This window comes from Epinephelus fuscoguttatus, linkage group LG5, assembly GCF_011397635.1.
Source record: "Epinephelus fuscoguttatus linkage group LG5, E.fuscoguttatus.final_Chr_v1".
In the NCBI taxonomy this organism is placed as follows: domain Eukaryota; kingdom Metazoa; phylum Chordata; class Actinopteri; order Perciformes; family Serranidae; genus Epinephelus; species Epinephelus fuscoguttatus.
In genome coordinates, this window is record NC_064756.1 from 32,729,114 (window position 1) to 32,744,336 (window position 15,223).

The following is a 15,223-nucleotide window of genomic DNA, read 5'->3' on the forward strand; positions in this document are numbered from 1 at the left end:
CACAAGAAGGCAGTGAAGACTCGTTATTTTCATATTGTATAAAAATTAAATATACAGGTTGTCACCAGCATTTAGAATTATGATGAACTTTAAGTGAAAAAAAACATGTCTTTAGATAAAAAAATATTAAAAAAATACACATACAGTTGCATGTTTTATATATACTTATATAGAAATTTATATTTATATAAAAAAAGTATATGCAGTTTAAAATTACATAATTATTATAGTCATAATAAGGCAAATTGTAATTGATATTGTGATATTGGGCTTTATAAATAAAACTGATTGATTGATTGAATTACTTTTCACATAATGAAAAATATAAATATCTGTTAAAGCTGTTAAACCTGATAACTGGTTAAAAAATAATATTAGACTAGTTGCTTCTCATATATACAATGGCACTTTGGCATTATATGTATTACATATATATTTTGCATTTATTGTTAATATAATCTTTTATTTTTATATTTGAACTCTTCCCACTTAAAAAAAAAAAAATATTGGAGAAACAAAGACAGTTACATTAAGATAATTTCCACACAAACCTGTCCATATATAGGAATAAAAAAATAAATAAATAAAAAGTAGTACAGATTCAGAATACTGTATCGTCGAAAATTAAATTTTATCAAACACATAATTAGTTTTAACAGCCTTGTTCTTCTTAAGACCATATTGTTACGGTCTCTTCATTATACAAAAAATAAAAAATATCTTGTTCTCTTATGATGTTAAAAACAAATAAAAAAGGCTTTATTCTGTAACGTAATTGTTTGCCCAGTTTTCCTTGATATATATGAATTTATTCAATATATAGGATATTTTATGTTGGATATTTATTAATATAATTTATAATTTAGTGTTTTATAATTTATGGTTCATACATAATATAATATTCTAGCTTACCTCATTCTTGACTTAAAATTTCCGGTATAAACTTTCAAAATAATAGCTCACAAATTAGGGCACAACGTAGTTGCACACCGTGACATCATAAAAAGGATTTAACGCTCGAGGCAAACGTTTACAGGCCTCGTTAGTGACAGGCGAGTTAAAACGAGGCACAACAAAACACATGTTTCAGGTTCACTTTTGCTAAGACAGTCCATTTAGAACAGATTTCGAGCGTAACATAGAGGTGCAGACTCAGAACTCAGCTTCCCATCAACCCTTGCGAGCGTCTTCACAGTAGGGACCATCTGCCTTCTTGTGACCGCAGGCCGGCTACAGTAACATTAAAGTTGTTCTAAAGGTGGTGAAGGCGTTGAATCAGGTTGTTCCTGTCGGACAGCGAGCTGCCTCTGCTCCGCTGCTAAACATAGGTCACATGCTGTCTGACAACACCTCTCTGGATTTGCTGACAGGCGACTCTCACTTCCTTTCTCTCTACGGGACAGGTCTCTTCTTCCCACTGCAGGCAAGCACAGATCACCTCACTGTCATGTGCTGAAGATCGGTGTGTGGTGAGCTGTGTTTGACAGTAGCAGCGATGACGGCTGGAGTCAGGACGTGTGTTTTGGGCAGAGCTGCAGCTACCTGCATCCTAACGCTGTGGCTCGGCTCTTTGCACGTGATCGCTCTCAAACCAAAACTTTTCACCAGGCTCGCTCGGTCACCTTCCTCCTCTGAGACCCCTATCAGCTATGAGACATTTTATTTTGACCAGAAGGTGAGTTTAACATTTATCTCTATTATTTTTAACACCATTTGTCTATGAAAACTATTTTACAGATATGTTATACACTGGTTTCTTCCTCTTTTAGGCCTAATCTTTCAGTTTCACTTCACTTTTAAATGTTTTGTTTGTTTCCTGTGAGGGCTAAATTTAATGGTGCAGAAAAGTAATAATTCAAATAGGCTATTCCCATTTTTAGCCTGAAACATTAAAATGATGCACACTATAGTGACAATATAATATTTAGAAACCCTCAAAACACAAAGCAATCTCCTCAAAATATAATTAACTGTATAATGTGATAATTACTGGCTCACTTCTACATGCATAGGTGTAGATATCAGAGGGGCACAGGGGACATGTCCCCCTCAGTATTAAAAACGTGTGCATTTGTCCTCCCCAATTAATAAATGAAAGTAGAAGGACAAAATTTAAGACATTCACACCATGACTTGATGCAGACCAGGAGGCAAGAAATTAACTTTTTGATGGTCAAATTTTACCCCACTTCCCCCATTTTATACCTGCCTAACCCTCTATTATATCAGTACCACACCTACACCTTTGATTACTTGTGCTCATTGTTTGCTGTTTACCAATTTCTGCAGCACTTGCTCTTTCTAAAATGCAATGCACTGAATTCTGTAGAAGTTGTCCATGTGTTGTGTCGGCACACAATAGGTGTTTTCCCCCGGCTTCCTGTAGTGAAGGGAAAACTATCACAATTGGCTCTGTTCCTGCCAGCAGAACTGTAACTATCCCTGCTGGCTCCCTGCCTAAAAAGGTCTCCGGGGCCCAGTGAATGTGAAACACTTTACCTCAGGGGGGTTTGAGAGATCTTCATTCAGCCTTTACATCCTCCATTTACTGTTACTTCATGGAGAGTCAGATTACATGTTGAGTGTATGTTGGTGGTAAAAGCAGCATCACGTTAGTGAACTCATGAACTTGACTCATACAATCACAAGAGTGTGCTCGTGGCATATTCCTCTTCCTGCAATCAGGGATATTGTGAAAAGCAAACTCAAACAGTTCGACCATATTTAGGGACTAAACATGTTCAGTCAAACCTCGTAGTCATGGTTACTGTTTTTTTAAACTTTAAACTCTGTTCAATGATTCAGTCTGTTTCTCAGCTAACTTGGACATTGGACAGCTTCGCAAGCACTTTCTAAGATCCATGTTTGTAGACACTGACAAAGGACAATCCAGTCCATAAGAAAGTAAACAGAAACAATCCCTGATGCTGTTTGAACCAATGTTGTACAAGTTAAAGTAAAAGGATTAATAAAGTCTTCAGAATAACACGCAGATTATTATAAAGTGACTATAACCAAAGCACTGAATGTTAGTATTTTTAGAGCCGTAAATATTTGTTGATTTATCACTGCAGCTATTTAAATAAGAGATTATGTCAGGTTAATGGTTCCAAACCCCCAATGTGGGGATTTGCTGTTTTTCCTTGTCTTAAATTACAGTAGATTAAACATCTTCATGTTTGGACTGCTAGTTGGACAAAAGAAGACACATGATGACGCCATCCTGGGCTCTTTTTTACATTTTAACGTTTAATCCATGAAGAAAATAAATGTTGTCCTAAGTTAAGTATTTGCAATCTGCTGATAGTTTAGATGCCCAAAATAATATTTGGGTTAGGAGACAATGCCCCACACCTGGTCCAACCCACGCCATCCTGCCTAATTAGCCACACTGATAAGAAGACAGAGACCATTTCCTGCCCTCTGACGTCCATTGTCTTGTCTGATGTGCTTCCTTTGGCCCATCAACAAAAAATTGTTTGCTTCATCTTGACAAGTACGACAAATAAAATCCTTAACGTCCACTTTTCAGCACCAGCAGCAGGTCTGCTGTGTTTTTGTTTTGTTATTTCAAGCTAAAGAATCATCAATCATGCTGTCTTTTTCTACACTCTCGATGGGACAAGCTTCTGTAAGCAGAGCACCAAGTGATCTAGAAGAGGAAATCCTCTTGACTGCATTTTGCCTCCAGACAATAAATGGAAGTGTCCTTAAGCATCCTCCAAATTAACTGTTGTAACTGGAGCTTGCGCATCGGTTGTTTCCTGCATGTCTTCGTTTGCTTGGCTGTAACAAAACAGATTCAGTCTCTCCTCATGTCCAATAGGTAAAGTTCTGCTCCAGTAGATGTTCACTGTGTGAAGTGAATTTTAATGGGAACAAACTACTCGAGTGCTGCCTGCAGTCACCACAGGGTGGCACTACTCATCAGGGTGTGGATTGGTTATGAAACCAATCTCATAGGTTTTGTGATGTGCATACTGAGTGGGTGCAAGTGATACAGTACTCACCAGGGGTCTTGTTGGTGAAGCACTTTGTACATTCAACCACTTTAGTTTGGCATGTAGTTTACAGGAATATTTCTTTTTGCATCGCAAGAGAATTTGACTTTGAATAATTTAAGAGTTCCACTCCCAAAATCAGACGTCTACCATTTTAAAACCCTGCTATGAATAAGAAATAACAAATAAAGCACACATTATTTGACTTTTTAAAAGACATTAAGGAACAAAGACGCTTTGATCACAAAATTTTAACATAACACTTTAGATGACAGATACCACGGACTCTTATTTTGCTGCCAAACTGCTGAACTTTTCCTTTAAACTGTCCCATAGTCCCCTCACACTTAAAAGCATTGCCAAGCGCTAAGGAGTCGAGGCTTGAATGAACACATTGAGGCCCCCGAATCTTTTTGGTGTCACTGGCTCATAAAATTGCTGCCTCCTTTGTATCCACTGAGGAGGGAAGTGAGCGAGGAGGGGGGAAAAACAAAACAAAAACATTTTGTATTAAGTGTTGGTGCTGTTTCAAGGGTTGGACAACTCAGCAACCTCATGGGGCCGTCTTTGCTGTGAAGTTGTTGGTTTCTCTCTGCTTTTGTTTCATAAAGAACACAGGGAATATAGTTGAAAGGGGAAGATACACCAGAATCCCTGAGGTTGGATGAAAGGATATCTCAGAGCTTGTCTAAAGTGGAACTAATGTGGCATCCCTTAAACTGGCTCCAACATATTTTAATACAAATTGGGGCTAATTACGTTAGGATCCAACCTGGACACTGTCATGTCACAACACCATAGCTGGCACAGGGCCAGGTATCCACTGATCATACCCTGCTCAGAGCTGGACTGCATGCTCCAAAATGCTATGTATAGATTTTAACATCAATAAATGATTGCCACATTGATAGATCTGGGTATCAGCACTCAATATCATGAAATTATTGGCTAGAATAACCCAATACCAAGTAGTATCTAAACTTCTCAAGTCAAACGATACCTACATCCGATTCTTTTTGTACCCAGATCTAGAAAAATTGACTCTTTGTGTGGTTGTGTTCTTAGATTTAAAGGTGCAGTATGCAGGATTTAGTGGCACCTAGTGATGAGGATTGCACATTGCAACCAGCTGAAATTTCTCCTATGTGCCAAGCATGAACTTCTGATTAGGATTCTTTCAGTGATTATTGTTCAGGAGGTTTTTACCAGGTGTCGAACAATCTGTAGAGGTGTCTTCCTCTTCAAAACAAAACACGCTGGGTGATTTCAGCTGGTAAAAACACTAAACAAAGCAGTTTCATGTTACAAATCAGTGTTTCTCTGATGCTGTTCAGCTCTTAACAGATAGGCCATGAGCCCAGCATCTGCTAACGTGTGTTCACCTTATTTCTCTGATAAATTTAAATCCAGACAATCAGAGGGTTTGTAGTACTCGCAGCCAAATTATTCTCAGAGGTCTCTTCCTCTCCAAAACAAACAAACCTGGTGATTTAAACCACTAAAAACACTGAATAAAGCAGTTGCACATTAAAAAAGGTGTTTTGTCTGACATTGCTTGGCTGGTCATGGAGGGGCTACAGCTACAGTTGCTGACACTAAATTGTGAAAACACAATTAGCACCATCTAGAATCATAGCAGTGCAACATGGTGGATGAGGAATCCGCTCCCTATGTAGATATAATTGGCTCATTCTAAGGTAACGAAAACACAATGATTCTTATTTCCAGGTTATTATACACCAAGGAAAACATATTTAGTACATTATATTCCATTTTTTCCAATATATCCCCCTTAATCATACACACTGAACCTTTAATTTGACCCACCTCACCAGCTACTACTCCTACAGTCTGTCATGTGGTAAATTAGAGCTCAGTGTATTTGAAGAAGTTGGCAGTTTAGGGTGACGAGATGCTACCAAGTGGTGGTGATGGTGGTGGCATTTTATGCCATTTACATGATGGGTATCAAATGAAGTTGGAAAGTAACTTTCAGATTCTGTTGGTATTGGTTCTGGTATCATAATTTTCTAAACAGTTCTGAGCCTTACATATTGGGTGTTCTGCCAACAAGTGTGACCGATGCACAGGAGACATTTACATTTGATGTTTTGATATTTACATATTGCACCTTTAAAAGGGAACTACACCCACATTTTGAATTCATACATGTTATTTTTGTGGTATAAGGCAGTCCAATAATTTTTGAAAACATGAGCATCTCTCCCAAAGCCAAAAACTAGAGTGCTAAAACTCAACTTTGTGATGTAAACAAGTATAAAGTCTGGAGCTGCTCCATAGACGATGAAAATAGAAAAGATGTTATAGATGACACTGAGAGCACCCAGGGGAGTGTTCTGAGTATATGGGTGCATTTTCTGGTACACTACAGTAGAATAAAGCTCATTTGGGTATGAAGAAGAAAACAGACATTCTTGGATCAACAAAATCACACTCCTATTTGCTCATATTTGCAAATTTGATTGAACTTTCCTAGGCCATGGATTTAACATATTGGAACTCTTAATTTAGGTGGTGCTCTTCTTCAAAGTCCAGGCGCAGGTGCACAGTTCAGCTACACTGAGACTGACTGTGATGTTTCTGATCAGTTTGTGTGTCTGAGTCCATATAAGATCATGCACCCATTTTAATTGGTTTCCTATTTGTATTTGCTACAGATTGATCACTTTGGTTTCCTAGAGGACGGCACCTTCAAACAGAGATACCTTGTGGCTGACAAACACTGGCAGCAACCTGGGGGACCTATTCTGTTCTACACTGGCAATGAAGGCGATGTCACCTGGTTCTGCAACAATACTGTAAATATCCCATCTGCTACCTGGTATTTACACTGCACGTAATCCTCAGCCTGATTCAACACCTGTCATTGTTTTCTCTGTAGGGCTTCATGTGGGAAATTGCGGAGGAGTTGGGCGCCATGCTGGTTTTTGCAGAACATCGTTACTATGGAGAGTCCCTGCCATTTGGACAAGAGTCTTACAGTGTGAGTTAAGATGCAGTGTTACACACGGAGTACGTCTAAGTCTGATGAAAATCTGATTAAATATGCTTGCTTTCATGTTCTTAAAATCTATTTTTGGATTCGCAGCTAGTAAGACATTAACAGTAACAACAAAACTATGACTTATATTTTAAGATTTTCACTAATACGTATTCTATTTTCAGACAATTCACTCTTAATTTTACAACAAACCTTGTCATTTGCTTGCAGGATAGCAAACACCTGAACTACCTGACATCAGAACAGGCCCTGGCAGATTTTGCAGTGCTTATTCAGAACCTGAAGAGCACTATAACTGGAGCTCAGCACAGCCCTGTCATTGCTATCGGAGGTTCCTATGGAGGGATGCTAGCTGCCTGGTTCAGGATGAAATACCCCAATATAGTTGTTGGGTAAGATATGAGGCTTCAGGATGGATTTTCCTAAAGATGTAGCAGGCAGTTTGCAGCTCCGAAGAAACAACAGTGCTCATGTTTACCTAACTGATTCGTCTGTGATCTTTCATTGAAGCCAGCAGGATGAATCTGTAGGGCCTATTTTCTAATCTGTCCATGGACCCTTACCCAGAGGCACGGCAGAAGTATGAAACATTAGACTTACATAAACATGAACACCTCTACAGCACCTTTCTAATCACTATGCTGCCCCAGCAAACATGTTACACAAAGTATGTAAAGATTAACCAAGATAATGGATGTGCAGCTTGTGTAATTTTGAGCAAAACGTTGAAATGGTTTTGCCTCTCATTGTATTTCAGAGCTCTGGCAGCCTCCGCACCAATATGGCAATTCCCTGGGATGGTGCCATGTGGAGACTTCTACAAAATTGTCTCACAGGACTTTGCCAAGAGTGGAATTAACTGTGATGCAAACATCAGAAAGTCATGGAAGGCTATTAACAATGTCTCTTCCACTGGTAAGTCATACAATCATGATGGCTTGATTTATCTGTCATATTTTAGGAAATACTGAGTTATTTAGAATGACACATGAAGCATGTTTAATCTCATATATGAGGATTTTAAGAATTTCTACGTTAGTCTGTATCATCTGCATTTGTGCCCTAAAATAGTTGTCTCCTAAAGCCAGAAACCAGACAGCTGTTACTAGAACTTGTGTGACTATTGGGTATAAAGTCTGGAGCCTCTCACACAGGACAGATTTTAATGTATGAATCCATAAAATTTACAACCTGCATAACTCAAACTATCTTTGTTCTTTAGTATTCTGCCTGCATCATTTTCACAACCTAAACTGTAGGAATAAGCTTGATTTAATTGAGTTAAATAAAACCCTGTGATAGTCTGGTGACCTGTCCAGGGTGTACCCCGCCTCTCGACCAGTGTCACCCAGAATGGACTCCTCTCCATTTTCAAAATAAAGTTTGATAATATCTAACAGAATCAAAATTAAGAGAAGAAATTATTCACGTGCCATAAGCTTTTAACCACAGATTTCACCACAGTCTTCATAAATACAATCACATTAAAGTAGAAGCAAGCAAATACTGTAATAGCCTGGTATTTGTCATTATTAATCGAGATATAATTGTTTAGGGAAAACATTTGGATGATTTTAGTCCAGAAGCTTCAAACAGATGGATGATGGTTGTCATCTTGTGTGTATGTTGGCTGTTTTTTGGTTGCATCTATCCCAAAATCTTAAGATTCTGAGTACTGAAGAGAAGTTGTGGTATTTGTACACTCAATCATTTTCACTTCTCTTTCTTTGTGAGGTTTTCTATCACCATGCTTTTCTGAAGGGACGTTTTCTGTGCATATTCTAGATAAAAAGAGTATTTTCTCCCTAAGTTTGAGCACACTGTCACTTAAAGCACGATAAGATAATGGTTATTTTATTAGCATTCAGCAGCTAAAGCTCTCATGAGGAGCCATGGGAGCTGTAGTCGTTAAACGCTAACAAAACCTTTGTTTTTATCTTGTTTAAAACAGCAATGTCAGTGTTACATTTTAGGACCGAGCAGTAAATATGAATGCAGATTACAAGAAAAAGGAATTATTGATGTAATGACATTAAGTTATTTTTTACTCTCTTTCAACAAGCGTCGGGTCTCCAGTGGCTGTCAGAAGAATTCAGTTTATGCTACCCCCTTAAAACCAAGAATGATGCTGTCGGCTTCAAGAGCTGGCTTCAGGAGACCTGGGTGAATCTGGCGATGGTGGACTACCCCTATGAAGCTGATTTTTTGCAGCCACTTCCTGGCTGGCCGATCCAGGTGCAAACTTCACTATGATACTATATCTAAGATTCTAAACAGTGTTTTAAAGATCCATCATGGACCAAAAAATGATGCATAAAATGTTCAACTTGAAAATGATTTACAGTTTAATGAATTTCCTTTATTGCACCTTTAAATTTTGTTTGTCTTTGGTTAAGCGCCTGACTTGGCCCGACAGCTTGTCCTTAATTGAAGTGAATGTGTGATTCAGCCGATTGTGCTACAAGTGTTTGTTGTAGTCTTCCAAGCTTTTGTTTACAACAGCTGTCAATTAACTTCATTAATATTCATAAGGATCTCGTTTCTTTTCGATTTTAAGTATTCTTTAGATGAGCAGCTACAAGTAAGCCACCATTCCTTTCTTCCGTCGTACCAATGGTCCTTTCATTTGCACACTCCGTCAGATCTCTGAGGTGTTCCTCTCAGGACACTCACATGGCACCACAGAAACAGGACATTTGCCCAGAGCAGCTCGTGAGGCCATTAAAACAAAGTTTCACCGCTCTCATTTGAATGAGATTGTAACAAATACTTCTCTAGACACTTGAAAAAATCATCGCATAACTTGCCAAATGTAAAAAGAAATGTGGCTGATTTTTTTTTTAAAGTCTCAACATTACAAAGTGTTCTTTGTTTTCTTGTTAAAATTCTTGTGACAGTGTCGCTGCTGTTTTGTAGAGGCTGATAGACTTGGGCGCAGTGTATTCCACCAGTCACCTTGGCATGTCACGTGCATAAACCAAGCTCTGCTGTTGACCCCCAACTCTCTGTTTGCTGCTTTGACGCCCCACCAAGCGCCCCATACAGCAGTCTCACACTGAAACTTTTACCAGTGTGATACATTTTTTTGTCTGTTTGTTTATCGTTTAGCCTCTGAATAGACCCAGAAGCACCATGCCAGGTGAAATAAACACTAAATGGTCATTTTGAGTTTTTTGGCTCCTTGCCTTTAATGTATGCGACCCCTATGGGTGGTTTAAGCGGTTTAGGCAGTGGGTGCAAAGAGGAGCTTTTTTAATGACAAAGCTAATGTGATTATCTGAGTGAGTGTGAGAACGGGGTATTGAGGGCTTAGAGGAGGGAAATCTGTTGGCAGAGATGAATGTATAAGCCTAATCCTATCTGAAAAGTAAGGAGAAGATGCTTTGGAGCAATTGCAGTGTTTTTTTTTCTGTTTTTTTTTTCATGGTATAAATCTTTGGTTGGACATGTCTGTGGCCCTCCTCATCCATCGACCACCAACTCCTCCCCAGCCGACAGACAAAAGCCTTAGTAACAGACTCCACACTAGCGCAGCTCCCCTCCAACCTCCGAACAAGAAAGCCCAGTTTCTCTGCCTCACAAAGAGCGCAGAACAACAGCCAACTCCGCTGCTGCAACCATAACAACACGCAGTGAAATTAAACAAAAGCTGAAACTCAAATATTTATCATCCACGCTATTAATTCTGAGAAATCAACCGTGGTCAAACAAAATAGTGGTAAGGAGGAAACCTTTTAAATTTACATCGTTTACATCATTGGCTTTGAGTAAATGGACATTTTTTTCCTCTCGTGCCAAGATTAGAGCCATAAATTCAAGTTCATTCCAGGGAATTTCATATGCAAATCAGGCGCCACCACTTTTTATGTGGAAAACACTTTATGGGCCACGAGAAAGCAATGTGCAGTCTTGTAAACAACTCGGATATACAGTAAGGGAATTAGACATTTATGTTTTTCTCTTTAATGTTAATTTAAAAATTCATGCAGCTTGCCTAAACTGTGATGTAATCACAAACTTTTTGTTAACTCTTTTGTGTTTTGCTTTTTGATATGTTATATTTCCAAGGTGGTGTGCAAGTATCTTTCCTTGGATTCTGCTGTGTCTGACCAACAGCTGCTGCATGGTGTGTCCCAAGCAGCAAAGGTCTACTACAACTACACTGGAAGCGCTCCCTGTCTCAACACATCTCAAACTGCAACCAGCAGCCTCGGTTTCCTTGGCTGGTTTTACCAGGTGAGTGCAGGCATCAGTCATGTCATGCTGAATAAATCGCAGCACAGATGTGTCAGTGGGCAGCTTCACCTGTCATGATGAATACGTGTTCAATCCCTCAATTCCCAGGCCTGCACAGAGATGGTGATGCCCATGTGCACAGATGGCGTCCAGGACATGTTTGAACCTGAGGAGTGGAACTTTCAGGCCTTCTCTGATGAATGTAATGGCATTTTTGGTGTCAGGCCACGAGCTGACTGGGCGGGCACAGTCTACGGAGCGAAGGACATCGCCGCTCACAGCAACATCGTCTTCAGGTAAGCATAGCTTGTAAAATGCCAGGCTTAGGCAGAGAGTTTCCTGTGTTTTCTGGGTTTGTCTGTGCAGTAAGAGCCACTAAAAGCAGATTTGGACAGACTTTTAATGCAGATAAATTAACAGTACCCACTTGGCTACCTGCAGGAGGCAGACAGGCCTATGTCAAACTTAAAATTAAATAGCATTGACTCTAATGGGGGTCAGTCAGAAACACTGAAGTGGCTCTTGTTAGGTTGGCAACCTATAGCTGCTTTTGTCAAGCTATAAAAAGGTGTGACAATCAGAAATGTAATATGTGAGTTTTCAAAGCATGACATATGCCAATCACTTAAAAACAGCATTGACCAAAAGGACGAGCAGTTATAAGCTTTAAACTGCTGTGGGGCATTGACAGGCACTGACATATAACTTCACAGGACCCACAGCACTGGTTTAGTTACTTAAAATTAAAGTTTTAAAGTTAAGTCAAAATTAAAGTGTTTTATTATTTTGTGTAGCGCGTTGAATGTTGTTTTTACTCTTCTTAAAATGTTCTGAAAATGAGATTTTGAACATTAATATAGCAGCAAACAACTATTTGCTGTGTGAAGATATAGTTGAATAATGGAGACCTGAGCAGAGAATGAAGTCACACTCCCTCTGCATGTGCTGTAATCCGAGCTTTACCTAGGTTTTGTAGCCAGGCTGGCCGTGCGTGCGTGTTATTCGATGCGAGTCCATCCCTTCATTCCCAACTGGCTAGCTAATCACTGCTGCTCTGCACTACACTCAAAGGGCAGTTCCCCCTCCAGGTTAACACTGTTATATCTGTCAGTACTGTTAGAAGATGTTAGCACTATTAGAGCTGTTGGCACCCTTAGTGTGGCCAGCACTACTAGCTGCCATTTTGGCTCAGCCACCTCCATGACATCAGAGTTGAGAGCCGTGTGCAGGCAATCCTGGCACTCTGAATGTCATTATTTTTACACCTCTCCCTAACAAACAGCAAGTGAGTGAACTTTGGCAGATGGAGTATGATAAATTATCCTGATAAACTACAAGTGACAACAGTATTCAGGGAGCCTATTGAGCCCTGAGCAGGCCTGAGGAACAGCTTGCTGTTACTGAAAATAGTTTGGGAATGTGCAAAGCTGCGCCAAAATAGAGCCAAGGTAAGCAGTTTCTCAAACAAGCAACACATTGCTTAGTCTGTTCACTGACTCACAGAACAGGTAAATGTTTTACTGTAGGCCAAAATGGAAGTTAGCCTTACCCTGGTTCTCTTGTCAAAAATCCAATGGGATCTTTTCATTTGATTTTGGATTACTGCAAAAAATAAATTCTGTGTCAAACAAACATTTACTGTCATGATTTTTGAAGCCTAAATGCAATTACCTGAAGTAAAAAGCTAACATTTGGCTATAAATGAACTACACTATGGTCGCATGATTTAACATCCCTACCGCAAAGAGGCTGTAAAATCGCTTTTGCCGTGATGATGTTTTGTAGTCTCATGTAGCCACTTGTTAGTAACCGCATATTTAAGAAACATAAAAGCTTTAAAATTCCAAGTGGGGTATATACTGACATGTTTTATGATGTAGAACATAAAATCTGTGTTAACCACAGACTTTATTTCAGGTATTGAACCAAAAACCCGTTGACTGTGAGACGAGGGAACCAGGGGTGCAAAAAATGCTAATTTCCGCGTTTCAGGACACATTCCTGGCACACTCTGTTGGGGAAAACTTCACTTGCTCACTCATTCGCATCATGTCCAGTTAGGACAGGGTATCAAGTCTGTACTTTTATTGTATTTATTTATTTACTTACTTACATTTAGTTATCATAATGACAGCGTAGCCCAGTAGATAAAAAATGAAAGAGAAAAAAAATTAAATGATTTAATGTATTTTTATATTTGCCTTGTTGTGCTTGAAATGTGTTTTCATAGCCAGTGCACAGAATGCATATTGTGAAATGTGACACACTGGCAACAGAATGTACGAACAGTTCAACCAAAAGCCACCAATGATGTCATTTTGTGACTCAAAATGCCCTAAATAAACACCCTCATGTGTTGTACACAAGTGTCTGATCATATGTTCTCAGTGCACACTGTCTCTGTTGTTGTGTTTCAGTAATGGTGGACTCGACCCGTGGTCGGCTGGTGGAGTGACTCACAACATAACAGATTCTCTGGTTTCCATTATGATTCCTGATGGAGCCCATCACTTGGACCTCCGCTACAGCAATGACCGTGACACACCTTCAGTCCGCGCTGCTCGGGCGTTAGAGGTGATGTATTTTCGAGAGTGGATCAAGCAGGCTAAAAAGACTCCTCAAACTTCATCAACCCTTGGATCCCAATGATGTTACCCAGCTGGGATATCCATGATATCAAGGATTGCATAGCTTTAATTTGCGTGACGCGGTATTTCAAAGGGTGCTCTCTGCATCATTATGCCAAAGTTTGTGCCTTTTTTAATAAATGCTGAAGGTGATTTTTTTAACATTAAAATAATGACAATTTTTTATTTCAATTTCAGCACCACTCTTAATTGTAATAGCAATGCCTTAAATCACTTGAGAGCATGTTAATCATGTAGCCATGTTCAATGTTGGTGTATCAGACTGCAGTTTTCTTAGACTTAATGAGACACACTCCATTTCTTTATGCCAAACTCTAAATTTCCAGGGGCTTAAAGACAGAAAGGTACTCTGTTATGAGAAAAAAAAGATCTGTTTGTGATAACAATGTTGTATAAATGTCTTTCTTTGTTAGTTCAAGTAATCACATTATCATCATCAAAAGACTGGATCATCCCCATTTTGTTTATCTCCAATGTAAAGTTTGCCAAAAACCCATTGAGGGTTGTTTTGTTGTTTGTCAGTGTAACAATCAGGGATACATTCTGAGTTATCTGTAATTTCACATTTTGTCGATTTAATGTTTTATTTAAATTGACGCCCTTTATCTTTTTTTGTTGTCAGTCTTGCTGTTTAGCCATGGTTGTAATTTAGCTGTATTGTTTCTTTACAGATAAGTGTATAATGTGATATGCCTCTTAACACTTAGTCTCAGGAGAAAAGTCTGGCACCAAATATAAAGAAAATCCTTTTTTTAAAATGCATCATCTGCACTGAGTGTAATAATAAACTTGATTTGTTACTGTTCACAGAGGAACACTGCCGTCCTTGCTTTTTAAGATCTCTATTTATGTCTTATCCCACCTTTATTTAATATGCTGTCATTCCCAAGAAACACATCTTCCAGTGAAACTGATTAAAAAGCTACTAATGAATTGTCTTTTGATCGTATATAGATGTAGCGCTGCTCTGCCGAGTGGACTCTTTGTCATGTTTTAGAGAGACTGAGGCTTTTAAGTTACTTCCACCTAGCAGGAACAATTGCATGTGCCTGAGATTTAATAAAAACCCAATCGGAGGAGGCCAATAAAGTGAGTGGTGGGAGATTATTGCAGCTACGCCTGCTGACCTCACCCCTGTGGACCAACCTGTGGGATTCCCCCTGGCACGCATTCATTCACTGGCTGCCATTAAAGCTCTAAATTGTGGCACTGAGGCAGCCCATAGACTCTGGTTTGTTCCCCCCCGCTAGTAATATTATTAATACAGCTCCTGGGGTGCCAGAGAGGTTGAGAAGGGTTGATGGAAGGTTAAGAGT

The 15,223-nt window shown here is 39.2% G+C and overlaps 1 protein-coding gene across 1 annotated transcript; it reads left to right on the forward strand.

The window, feature by feature from the left end:
- Nucleotides 1-1,179: 1,179 nt before the first annotated feature.
- LOC125888741 (prolylcarboxypeptidase (angiotensinase C)) lies at nt 1,180-14,722 on the forward strand. The gene is made up of 9 exons (XM_049576289.1): nt 1,180-1,675; nt 6,680-6,820; nt 6,904-7,005; nt 7,234-7,415; nt 7,781-7,938; nt 9,086-9,258; nt 11,092-11,259; nt 11,368-11,555; nt 13,677-14,722. Exons 1-9 carry the CDS (start codon nt 1,496-1,498, stop codon nt 13,906-13,908), a joined length of 1,524 nt encoding a protein of 507 aa, XP_049432246.1. The 5' UTR covers nt 1,180-1,495; the 3' UTR covers nt 13,909-14,722.
- The last annotated feature ends 501 nt before the right edge of the window (nt 14,723-15,223 follow it).